This window comes from Montipora foliosa, chromosome 4 (assembly GCF_036669935.1).
Source record: "Montipora foliosa isolate CH-2021 chromosome 4, ASM3666993v2, whole genome shotgun sequence".
NCBI lineage: Eukaryota > Metazoa > Cnidaria > Anthozoa > Scleractinia > Acroporidae > Montipora > Montipora foliosa.
The window spans coordinates 11,818,196-11,830,689 of NC_090872.1; the positions used below are offsets into that span (position 1 = coordinate 11,818,196).

A 12,494-nucleotide genomic window follows, 5' to 3' on the forward strand; every position below is an offset into this window, starting at 1 on the left:
GACTTTTTTAGTCTGAAACTCTTACTCAAATATAAAAGACAAAGATTCGTATTTTACTTGTGAATTTTTAACCAAATTTTGGACAAATCACAGTAGTCTGTTGAAACATCATTTTGTTCGCGGGAGTGTCAAGCCCACAGTAACTTGCATGTTTCATGCGACTGGCTTCCATGATCTTTGATCTTGTTGAAAGCTTCACTTTATTTATCAGACTTGCAAAATGTCAACGGAACTGACAAATTAAATAAAACTAGTTTTAAAAGATTATTTTTCATCCTACGCTACAATCAGCTTACAATAAAATCGCTTTACCTTTGACACAGAAGCAATTTATGAGCATGATAGTCATAAAAATTTAAATAATTTGTTACATTGTATAATATACATCGAACATTCGTGAATATTTTCCTAAAAAAAGATAGAACTGCTCCTTTTTACAAAGTATTTTTAAGTCAGGCGAACTGGCGCAATAAGAATAGAAGGAATCCACTTAACTATCTCATGCCCTATTTGCAAATCAGTTTTGGTTTTCATTTCATGATCTTTGGAGCAGGTTTAGTTAATAGGAAAATAAATTGTTCAAGCAATTCTCCGTGCGCTTTTCAAAACGCTGTTGTTTTGACGGTCAAAGAATTCACACATTCCGCAATACTTGTCAGAGGAACAAACAGATAATTAACATAAAGCAACGTGATTGGCTACTGTGTACTTTAGTTTGTCTCTGCAAGGTCCGCCGCCCTCCTGAAAACTTTGGTCGAGTCTTTCGAACAGCGTATATACAGAGGAAATGGCGAGTGGAGATTTCGACTCTTTAGACTTCATTAGTTTTCAAGCAGATGCTAGCAGAAATAAGGTATTTTCATTTATTTCCATATTTTATCCTGCATTGATAATCGCTCGTGCGCGTGCTGTCAAGTTATGCTCTCTGGCTTCTAACCTTCATTCTGCTGAGACGCTCAACTTTGCAACAGAGTTTCCATGATCGTGGAAGATACATTTCGTAGAAGTGAGTGTATCATTGTCAAAGCAGTCTTCGTAGAGCAAAGAACTCTGTTATATCTCTTGTTGTTTGTTCCCACCTTCGGTCCGCAACAGCTGAGATCATGCATTGCGAAAGCTTTCATTGCTGTTTGTGCGCACTCGCATTGAAATCGGGGGCGTTATGCTTACCTTCTTCCTTTACACAAGCGAAGTGATACAAAGAAAATACGGTCGGGTTTTTAGCGTTCTTTCTCCGAATATTTTTCGTCGTAAGCCGAGACAACGTTGGGTGTGACATTCCATTGATCTGGCCTGTCGACGCGCTTTTCCACGTTCGAAAACTGTAGATTCCTCAAGACTCCTAAATGCAATTGCCAGGAATGCTCGGATTCAGTTGTATGTTAGGTCAAAAGAATACCACTTAAATGTCATGAATATTGATCGTTCGTTGTCTTCGATTCGTTAGCTGGTTGTTTTTGTCACAATTGTGACAAGTGTTCAAAACATCACCCCGTGAATCTTTTTCACACACTCTCGTGTTGTATTATTTCTAAGCTATTACCGAGAGTAATCCATTAGTAAACTTCCTTGTTTAACAGACCGTGGAGAGTCTGCTTTGTTTTTACATTGTAATTTGTTTGTATTCATTTTAAGTTAGAAGAAACTAGGTGCTAATAAAATTATTAAATTCACTCACTTTTTTAAAAATAAACATCAGGGTGAAACATACGGAGTAGAGGGATTGCTGTGAACTAAATTTAGATATTTATTTTGGCAGCATTTATAGTGACGATTTTGAAGCTTGGTTTTGTATCGATGGCTAGCGGAAAAACCACAAATTATGTTTGGTCAGATTTTCAGAGTCTTGTGTCATCTTGAATCCTACACAGTGGAATTTATTAAACACTCATACGGAAATTCAAACCGTGGGTGGGCTTAAGAACTGATTGGTATCAATAAGATTAAAAGTAACTTCCCCAATAGTCCTGGCCTCAGTTGTTCAATGGGTGGATAGTGTTATCCACAAGGCCCCAATTTTTCAAAAGGTGGATAACGCTAACGACTGGATAAGTCACTATCCATTGGATAGTGCAATTGGTTTTGCTGTGACTTATCCACTGCTTAGGGAAGGTACGTTATTTATTGGTGGGGGTGGGCCGGGGTATTTTAGAATTTTTTTTCCAAAAAAGTCATAGCCCTCCCACTTCCTGGAATGGATTAATGCATGACCCTTCAAAAATACCCAAACAAAAACATCTGACCCTCCCCAACCCCCCCCCCCCCCCCATCCTCAACCTATCCAAGACAAAAATAACCGAAGTGGAAATAACAAACTGGAAATGTTACTCATATAACCATGTTCATCTACACACAAAGTAGTTAATTGCGTTGTGTGTGATTGTACGGTGAAAACTTGAAAACGGGCAAGGATGTACGAGGAATAGAAAGAGGGAAATGTGCTTGTGGTGAATGCGGGGATTTCATGAGGTCTGATGGAGCAACTTGTGGCTATTGTGGCTGTTTGCCGACTCGCCATTCTAAAAAGGATGCCCGCTACTCCTCTGACTCAGTTGATGGCACATCGGCTGCGGGAACAAGTGAAAGCACAGGTCCAGAGAAGTGGAAAGATAAAGACCTGGGGTGGTTCCTGAACGCAAAGGGCGAATATAGTGATGTAGTAGATCGAGTTGTCGGTTCAAGTTCGAGTAGCTTAAGTGACGAATCCTCACCGGAGACTGATTTTATACCAGAACCCCGCACGGAAACATCAAAATATGGGAGAAAGCAGGCATGGGTCGAGAGAGACAATTATGTTAGTTGGGAGAAGATAGTTTTTTGATAAGTTAATTTTTAGACACCTGTGAAATAATTTAGATTAATCTCGACTGGTAGCTTTGCTTGTATATACAAAATAGAAGCGACATGGAGTAATTTTTTCCTTGCCAAAAAAAAAACTATTACGCTCCCCGGGTTGAGAATAAAACAGGTTTGACCCTCCCCAATTTGTAAAAAAATTACTAAGGACCCTCCCGTCTGAAGCCCCATGAGACCTCCAATTTAGAGGTTTCTTTGCACAGCTTGTTGTTTCTTAAGGCAAGGTTAATTGCAATTTAATAAGTGTCTCTAGGATGGTACAAATCATTGACCCCCAATCTGAAATTCCTTCTGTACCATTATCTGGGTCCCCCTCAAAATTTAAAGAAAACAATATGTAAACAAGGTGCCTGGAGGCGTTTACATGGGATGGGTCGATGTACAGTGTCAGCATTAAAACCTTTAATGATAGTGATAACCGGTCTCTTTACACTAGCAAACAAGCTTGTGTCAGGAAGGCTCCTGCTTGCATTTAAGTGGCAATGAGGGAAGCCTGGATTTTGAACAGTGGAGTGGCAACGACACAAGGAATTTTCTCATCTGCAGTAAATTAAGAAACTAATCAGGGCTTAAAGAGTAATCCATGTGAGGATATGTAATTTAACTGCAGGAAAGGGCCATTTGCAGTCTTTGGTTTTGTAAATAATATTTTAGTATTAAACTAAAATGCCAATGCAATGAAGAACATTTAAGTTTCACAATATTTCTCACAACAAGTCTCTCACAGACAATCTCCTATTTAAGAACATTTTTGCAAACAAAATCCACGTACTTACTGTGATTGCTTATGTAGAGGTCGCAAAAACTGGACCAAGGAAGCCCAAGGGAAATGGTCCACCAAAATTAAGCCCCGTCGGACGGGGTTAGTACTTGTACGGGAGACCGGCTGGTGATCATTCCCCTTGTGTTGACACTATTGAAAATGGCATCACATGTAAAGAAATAAGCACTGACAGTAATGAAATAACCAGCCAATGACATAAGCACTGAGGTCACTGAGGATCGAACTGGGGACCTCTTGCTCCAAAAGCCGTGCACCAACCAACTGAGTTAGGGCTGCTGCTTGGTTGCTTGAGATAAAGTAAAACAGTATGCTGCAAAATATGAGTGCTTTTAGCTATGCATTGAAACAACATTGGTGGGAATATCCCTGTGGTGTACCAATACTGCCCACCGGTTGGCTTAGTTGGGTTTGGGCATCAGACTACTGTGCAGGAGGTCGTGGGTTCATCTTAGGCCAGACCAACACTCAGGGTCTTTAATTACTGCGCCTTTCAATAACATGCGGACTCTTAAATTCAAGGATCAACTGACAAATGCGTTTTTCGCTACCGTCAATCTAATGTTCGGCGGCTCCTCCGAACATCCGACTACTGTCGAGCGCGCACTAATCAAATCACCTCGTTGAGCCTAGTTCAGTCAACATGGTCGGAAGCTGGGAGGAGCCGCCGAACATTTGATTGACGGTAGCGAAAAATGCATTTGTCAGTTGACCTTTGAATTTAAGAGTCCGCATGTTATTGAAAGACGCAATAAAAAACTGAGGAGAAACTACTGCCTTGGTCACGACTTCTACACAAGGACGACAAACCGTAGGCCCGTCTCACAACCCTTCAATGTTCATAATTCTTTGGGACGTAAAAGAACCCACATACTAGGTGCAAAGAGTAGGACATGTAGTTCCTGGTGTTGTAGTCAGGCCTCATTTCATTCATTCATGGATTGGGTGAGATCGCTAATGGACTGATAGTGGCTGCCAGCAGTGCCTGTATATGCTGATGTCCAGTGGCAACCACAGATTGATTACTTGTAAAAAGTGCATTTGAATATGTGAATAGGAAATGCACTACATAAATTCATTACCATCACCCATACCCCCACCTGAATGGGAGGTTGTATGAGAAGTACCAACTGTTTACTCCTCTGAAAACCGTGATTAGAAAGTGAACTTAAAGCTGTAAAACAGCTTTACTTTTTTGATGTCCAGTTGTGATTAGTGAGATCAAGTGGCTGGTGCTTTTGTTTCCAAAACTCTGCAGGACCCGTTTACAGTAAGTGAGATACAAGGAAACCCATGTTTGGATTGCAAAGGAAAGTGCAGAGGACTGTCTGTCCATCCTTGGAGGTGGGTCTTCTGACAACTAAGTGTTTTTCCAATATTATTCAATAGTTTTTAGGCTCTTCTTATGAAGGAAATATGTTGTTCACATGAATACGGTTTTAATTTTGGCAGAAAGTACTGCATTTTCTGCAAATGCGCAGTCGAATGCCATGACATCCCACAAAATAACAGCTACCAGAATTTACCAGAGGATCGCATGTGTGTTGAGGAAAAACCCCCAAGGTCGTCACTGACTAAAGTGAAAGAAGCTCATGCGGAGGGATATGAGTGGATACCTTGTGGCTTATCAAGTATCCAGGTAATTAAAGAGCAAAACCAGTTATTTTTGGCAGACTGAGCTGAACCCTTTGAGAGTGAAGGCACTTTGTTTTTGCTCAGGCCGTTCACCATAGTGTATGAGTCAGAATGAGTATGACCAGTGATGTAATATTGGGGTACATCTTACTACTTATGTCCAGGATTGCACCTAGTAGTTATTAAGCAGCGTTTACATGAACATGGTTTCATTTGTATCCGCATCGATCTTGATGTGGTTACACCTTCCGTTTACACAACACCGATCGATACTGTTATCGAAACCGTGTCGATTTGAAACCGCTGCCAAAAGTGGAGCGTTTTCAAAACGACGCGGTTTCATCTGTCCTGTAAACAGTGAAACCGCATCGATTTATATGCGGTTACTACTTGGCACGAAATTTGCATTGTTCAATCCAAAATAGTGAATTTAACACGTAGTGCAGCGCGCGCTTATACCACCACGACTTAGAATTTCTGGCGAAAACGGTTCCGTTTAAACACTTCCAAACTGCATCAATTTTGACGCTGTTTTGAAGTCGTGAAATTGTGTTGATGTGAAACCGCGTTTGTGTAAACGCTGCCTTAGATTCACACCCAATTTTGACATCTTACACAAAGTGCCCCTTTAAGTCTAAGCATTTCCAACAATAAGGTAGGGATACTGTAAAGGTTAGTGTTATTTTTAGTGTGTATGAATACAGAAACCGATAAGATGATATGAAACATTAACAAGATGTGTTGAGATGCGTAGGAAAGAGCTTGAAGGAAGGTAAAGGTGTTTTCAGTCCTTTTTGGGGGGCTGATACCTGCTTTACACTTAGTATAGGTAAAATGAGGATCACCAATTTAACTTAGGTTAAAATGGATTCAACATGAGACCGTATTTAACCGACAACATCTACATTAATGTACATACATGTCGGATTAGGGTTAGAAATTTTCTGGGCCCTTCACCCAACAACTATTAACCTTCCTTTCTTTCTTTCTTTTTTCCTTGAGATCAAGGATTTCATGTCAAGGCTTCCTGAAGACAAGACTCCGAAACTGGATTCCAATGGAGCACGGTACAGGCTTAAAGAACTTATTTATCAGATGCCCTTGCAAGATTTCTCCACCAAGCACTGCCGTAAACTTTCTCTGGAGCAGAAAATGGTGATGGATGACCTTTGTGCAGTGAGAGTTGACAAGGCACTGGGAGTTGGTAAGAGTGTTTAGGAACATGTATCACGAAGGAGATTTTAATTTTTGCAAAGAACAGGGTACTGATAGTTTTTTTGCGTAACGATCCTGAAACCGAGGTTAGGAGGTGCTTTTCAAGACTGAGAAAAGTAAGGAAGCAGTGCAACAGAAGTTAAGTTAGTTAGTCTGTTTCAGTGATCCTTGTCGGTTAATAGGTCACAATAGAGTATTGAAATTCACAAACTAACAAACTAGTTAATAAAAGCATTTACATCTTGATTTTATGACTGTATGTCCTTGCTAAGTCTTCTTGGATAAGGACGATAAACCATAGGCACTGTCTCACAACCCTTCAATGTTCATAATCCTATGGGACGTAAAAGAACCCACACACTTGTCGCAAAGAGTAGGGCATGTAGTTCCCAGTGTTGTGGTCTGTCTTCTGTGGTGTATCATGGTAGAGAGGGTAAATGCTCAGAGATATTAACTACACCAAGCTAGGATGAGGCTAAATCGCGTGGGCGGGTGGGTCGTGGATTGTGGGTCGTGGGTCGTGTTTGTTTGAAGATAAAAAAAAAGATATGTACATGTATTAGCTCCCTCAGTGCTCGGTCCAAATTTGTCTTACCATAGGTCTTGTCTGTTTTGAGAATTTCCAGTCGTTGATAAAAAAGGGTTAGGGTTAGGGTTAGGGAACCACGACCCAAGACCAATTACCCACGAACCAACGACCAACTACCCACGACCCACGACCAACTACCCACGATCCACCCACCCACGCCGATTAGACACTCTCACCAAACTACTTTAAAATAAGAGGGTAAATAAAGATATATGATTCATGTATGATATGATATAGGATCGGAGTCCTTTAATTTCCTTTCTTTTTGATTAACATATTATGGACTCTCCAAAAAGGCAACTGATAATTATAATTATCACTTTCTAGCTTTTCCTAATGCCTTCCTGACTGGCTTCATGATCTGCCAGGTATGTGAAGCACGTGTGTGAGGCATGATGGTAAATCAGCTCTTTTCCACAGATCAAAAAAAGACACATTTTGTGTATGTTGTGCTTAATAATATTTTAAAGATATCAGTGCACTGAAAAATGCAGGAGGGACATCCAGCTGGAATGAACCACAGTCCTCATCCTTAGCGCTGGTGTGGACTTGAATGACTGTTCTTATTTTTTGTAATTTCTAGGGGCTGTAAAACCAGATCTTACGATGCCATCACCTTGTGAAAAATGTGGTATACCAATGAACATTGGAGAGATGGCAGTGTTTGCCTTCCGTGCAGGTCCTGACCTTTGTTGGCACGTGGAGTGTTTTGTCTGTTCTGCAGATGGTGCCCTCCTTGTCGATCTTGTATACTGTTGGGACTCGGAGAAACAGAAGCTGTACTGCCCTCGACATTGGAGTGAATCACTGAAGCCTCGATGTGCTGGATGTGAAGAAGTATGTCACTGCTCTGTCTACAATGGGGGACAAAATACCTTGGGACAGTCAACAAAAACATTGTAAATATGGAAAAAAATATTGTTTGTGTAAATCGAGCAAAAACATCCTATTTTGCGATAACTGAGGCATGTTCACTGTTCCCACCTTCTATAATGTTGTTAAAGGTAAACAGTTCTACAGCCATTAATTTGAAACATTACAGAACAGAAAATTCAACAGTGTTGGTTTGGAGGTGGAAATGATATAGATTTATCTGCATTTCACAAAATGTCCCAAGAATTTTAATCTCCATTGCAGTAGTTCTTAGAGATAATAAGGTTGCCAAAATGGTCAGCACCAATGTTGAAGAGAAATGGGTGTATCACCAGATTTACCTATTACAAGAGAAATTCACTGTGTAACATCAGGATGGAAGAATGATAGACAAGAGACTTATAGGCAACTGAGTATGTGTTTGCTAGAGAAGGGAAAATTAGATTTTGATCACAACTTTCTGCTAGAGACAGGCTCATACAAAGTTAATTTCCTCAACTCAACTTGGTGAAATGAATCAAAGAGGAACATGTAAAGATACCTGAATTTGCCAATTAGTGAACTTAATCTTGTGCAAAAAGGATTGCATCAGACCCAAGAGCGATCCTTGATGGCGAATATAGGCTATGGCACAATGAAACAAAAATTCTGTCTTTCAAGGGATAGTATGTAATAGTGTTGTCAAAAACCGCAAAGTCAAATTTTAAGGATAAAATGGAAGCAGAAAATTGGCATGAAATTTGAATCGATTCAGCTGGAAGTTACAGATTGTCCATTTACTGGTAAATTGTTTTGTTTTTCGCAGTTGATCTATGTCGGAGAATACTCTCTTGCCTTGGATGAGCACTGGCACCCTGGCCATCTCTGCTGTTTTTATTGTGACGAATCATTGTCACAGCAGAAATTTGTAACAGTGGATAGTAAACCATCTTGTGTCAATTGCTATGACAAGAATTTTGCCAATAGTTGTCAAAGTTGTGGAAAGACTATTGGACCTGGCAGGAAAGATGTTGATGTGCGTGGCAAGCATTGGCATGAAGAGTGTTTTGTTTGCTCTCAGCCAGAGTGCAAGGAACCTTTGGTGAGTTTAATTGTGATTTGATTGTCAGTCTGCCGCAGCTACAAGTACATGCGTAATAAAATTTGATGTAAGCCTCAATGTTACAAGTATAAATAAAATATCAATGCTGGTGCATCCAAAAGGTTGATAGCCAGTCAGTGCAACATGAAATTTGTCAAATTTCTTTGTGATCATTCTTTAAAATAAACTTTCCCAGTGTAAACAGTGTTGAAGTGTTAGGGGTAACTATAGCCAGCACCCTTAAATGGAATTGTCATAATTATTTCATATGTAGTCAAAAAGAGTAATAAGCAGATGTTTTTCTCATACTGCTTAAGTGCGCCAAAGTTCCTGCTCGTGATATTAACAGTTTCTATCTTACTTGTATTAGACCTGTACTTGAATACTGTTCTCCTCTTTACCATCATGCACTGCCTGATTATTTAATCAACGACAGAGAGCGTATTCAAAAACGTGCTCTATATGTAATTTCGTCCAGCCTTTCGTATCTCGATAACCGTTCAGTGTTTAACCTGAATTTGCTGAAGGATAGACGCATCAAGCAATGTCATAATTTTTTCGAATCAATATTATCCAATACCGAAGCACAAGCTTCTGCCCTCATCATCATTTTTTGTCACCGAAGAACCATATTACTTATAATCTTAGAAATCAATGTCGTTTGCCAACCCAATAATGCGCACCAAGCGTTTCTCCCAGACATATTTACCATCTATGTGTAGCCAATAGGTCCAGGTATAATTCTTGTAGATTACGTGCTCTGTAAATATAATATTGTTATAGTTTTTTAGCCGGTATTGTATTGTAAATAATCATGCAGTTCGGCCTAATAAGGCTGCCATGTGATTTTAGTTAAGCCATCTATCTATCTATCCCTGCTAAAACAGCATCTTGTAGATTTTACTTGGTCCAAGGCAAGACAATTTTAGTTGTCAATGGGGAACTTCATAGGAGTCAGCACATGGAGCAGACAAATGGGTAAAGGTGAACAACATCTTGGTCTTCTAGTAAGTTATGTCCTGTTGAACCCATTTACTACTAAAGTGGCCCCATTGATTGTCTGGCGTTAGACAGAGTAAAATCCATGAAGTCTCACTCCCAAGAGTGAATGGGTTAATGACTGTTTGCTTTCCTCTTCAGCTTAATAAGGGTTTCACTTTCAAAGACGACAAGTTGATTTGTCATCCATGTCGTGGAATCACCCCAGCTAAAGTGTGTGAAGCATGCGCAGGGCTTTTTGCTCCAGGAGAGAAGAAAGTTGGTTATCAGAGCAAAACTTACCATGAGAAGTGTTTCACTTGCGATGACTGCCAGCAACCCATTGGCACCCAACAGTTTGTCAAGAAAGACGACAAACGCTTGTGTGGAAAATGTTTTGACTCTAGTTATGCAAAGGTATTTTGGTTTCATTGTACATATTAAAGCAGTGAACCTGTACTATGTAAATTATTTATGTTGTTTAGTTTGATGAAAAGGTTCTCAAACCTAGGTAGCTAGATATGCATACTCATAAATGAAGGGGTAGTTTCTAAAGAAACTGTGGTGCTGCGTCGGTGGGGAAGTAGTATACAAAAATTTGGTTTATCAACGGAGTTGATAATGTAAATTGACCACCGTACAGAGATTCTAAAAGCTGACGTTTCGAGCGTTAGCCCTTCGTCAGAGCGATTCGCTCTGACGAAGGGCTAACGCTCGAAACGTCAGCTTTTAGAATCTCTGTACGGTGGTCAATTTACATTATCAACTCCGTTGATAAACCAAATTTTTGTATGCATACTCATAGCCTGTTAGTTTTCTTCCTTTTCACCTCTTACTAACAAACCACTTATTTCGAGTAAATTTTTCCCTCTATATGGGCAGTTGAAATATGGGCTACAACACTATACAGTTCCTATACAGATTGTACAATGTATGTTAAATGTTCTTTTTGTAATTTAGATTTGTGTCAATTGTAAAACTCCCATCAAATCCTCCCTTGTCAAGCACGATGGAAACACATACCACTCCGAGTGCTTTGCCTGCTACATGTGTTCACAGCCTCTTGCTGGAAAGCCCTTCACGAAACATGAAGGCTGTAATGTCTGTCAGGATTGCTATCGCAAGCACTACGCAAAGAGGTGTGCAGCCTGCAAGCAGCTCATAGAAGGAAGTGTCAAGTTTGTAGCCTACGATGAACAGTACTTCCACCGAGATTGCTTCACTTGTACAAAGTGTGGTCTTCCATTAGCAGGGGAGAAATTCTGTTTAGTGGATGGTGATAAGGTTTGCATCAGTTGCAATGAAAAGATTAAAGCTTTAAGTTCTGGTTGAAATGTGTCTTATTGGCCATGGTAGAGTTCACTTTGTATAGACTTTCTCAAAGAAAGTCAAGATATGTGCAGGTTTGACCATAATTAGATGCACGCGGATTTCAGTAAGCGTCACAAAGTGTCCCCTTGCTCTTCTCGCCAACTTCAACATCACTCGTGTCTTAGAACGCAGACAATTTACCTCACAAAGTGTCCCCCAAATGCTGCTCTTTAAGTAAAGATTAACTGGTGCATTTACACAAAGCTAAAAATAACGCTAACCTTTACGCTTACCTTATTGTTGAAAATAGGTAGCAAATGCTTAGACTTAAAGAGACACTTCATGTTGGATGTCAAAATTGGGCGTGCATCTAATTAGGATCAAACCTGGACATAAGTGAGAAAGTCCAAGTACTCTTATAAAGTATTCTAATAATAATAATTATTATCATTATCTTCACTTGAGACAAGCTGTAAGCCTCAGAACAATTTCAAACCAGAAGAAAGGTTTGGAATATGAATTGTTCTGGTAATTATTTTTACTTCCATTGATAAATAGCTAGTCTGTGTTGAGGGACTGCTATTGATGTATGAACTTAAAAACTTTTATCCTCAAGAATTTTTGTCTGATTTCATTGGAGGCTTTTGATACCATAAAGAGCACATGCATGCATCTGCTCTATCACATATTCGTTTGGACGGGCAAAAAATTAATTGCTTTTGAAAACGCTACATGTTGATGCAGACTTTTTCAATTATACAGTTTTGTACAGAGGAAAAAATCTCAGTTTTCTAAAATATCCGGATATGATTGGACAGGGAATTAATTCTATAAAAGGTTTGGCCAACCTTTTGCTATCAATAAGTTTGTTCCTTGAGTGTCCTGGTGGCATTGACATGGTTTTATTTTCATTGTTTGTAGATATTTTTATTCGCAAGCTTACGGATGAAATTGTGTTTGAGACTAAAATTAATTGTGTTTGTTCCTTAATATCATGACCTTTCAGTTGAGGTGCAAACTTACAATGTTCTGTTGTTAATGGTGTTTTTACTGCTGTGCAGCATATTCACTGTGACAGTGGGGAGAATGTTAAAAGTATAAAGGACAAAGGGGATTGCAATAATCATCTCAATCCCTGCCTGCCTGGATGGTCTTAGCCTCCCACGCTGACGTTC

The 12,494-nt window shown here is 39.7% G+C and overlaps 1 protein-coding gene across 1 annotated transcript in view; it reads left to right on the top strand.

Moving 5' to 3' along the window:
* Positions 1-269: 269 nt before the first annotated feature.
* LOC137999851 (testin-like) overlaps positions 270-12,494 on the top strand; it is a 13,283-nt gene continuing 1,058 nt past the window's right edge. Inside the window, exons 1-8 of the mRNA XM_068845792.1 lie at positions 270-853; positions 4,896-4,981; positions 5,090-5,276; positions 6,275-6,476; positions 7,660-7,913; positions 8,755-9,030; positions 10,171-10,425; positions 10,969-12,494. The exon at positions 10,969-12,494 is cut by the window's right edge and continues 1,058 nt beyond it. Coding sequence (XP_068701893.1) covers positions 788-853; positions 4,896-4,981; positions 5,090-5,276; positions 6,275-6,476; positions 7,660-7,913; positions 8,755-9,030; positions 10,171-10,425; positions 10,969-11,340 — 1,698 coding nt within the window. The 5' untranslated portion in view covers positions 270-787 and the 3' untranslated portion in view covers positions 11,341-12,494. The remainder of the gene's footprint in view (positions 854-4,895; positions 4,982-5,089; positions 5,277-6,274; positions 6,477-7,659; positions 7,914-8,754; positions 9,031-10,170; positions 10,426-10,968) is intronic.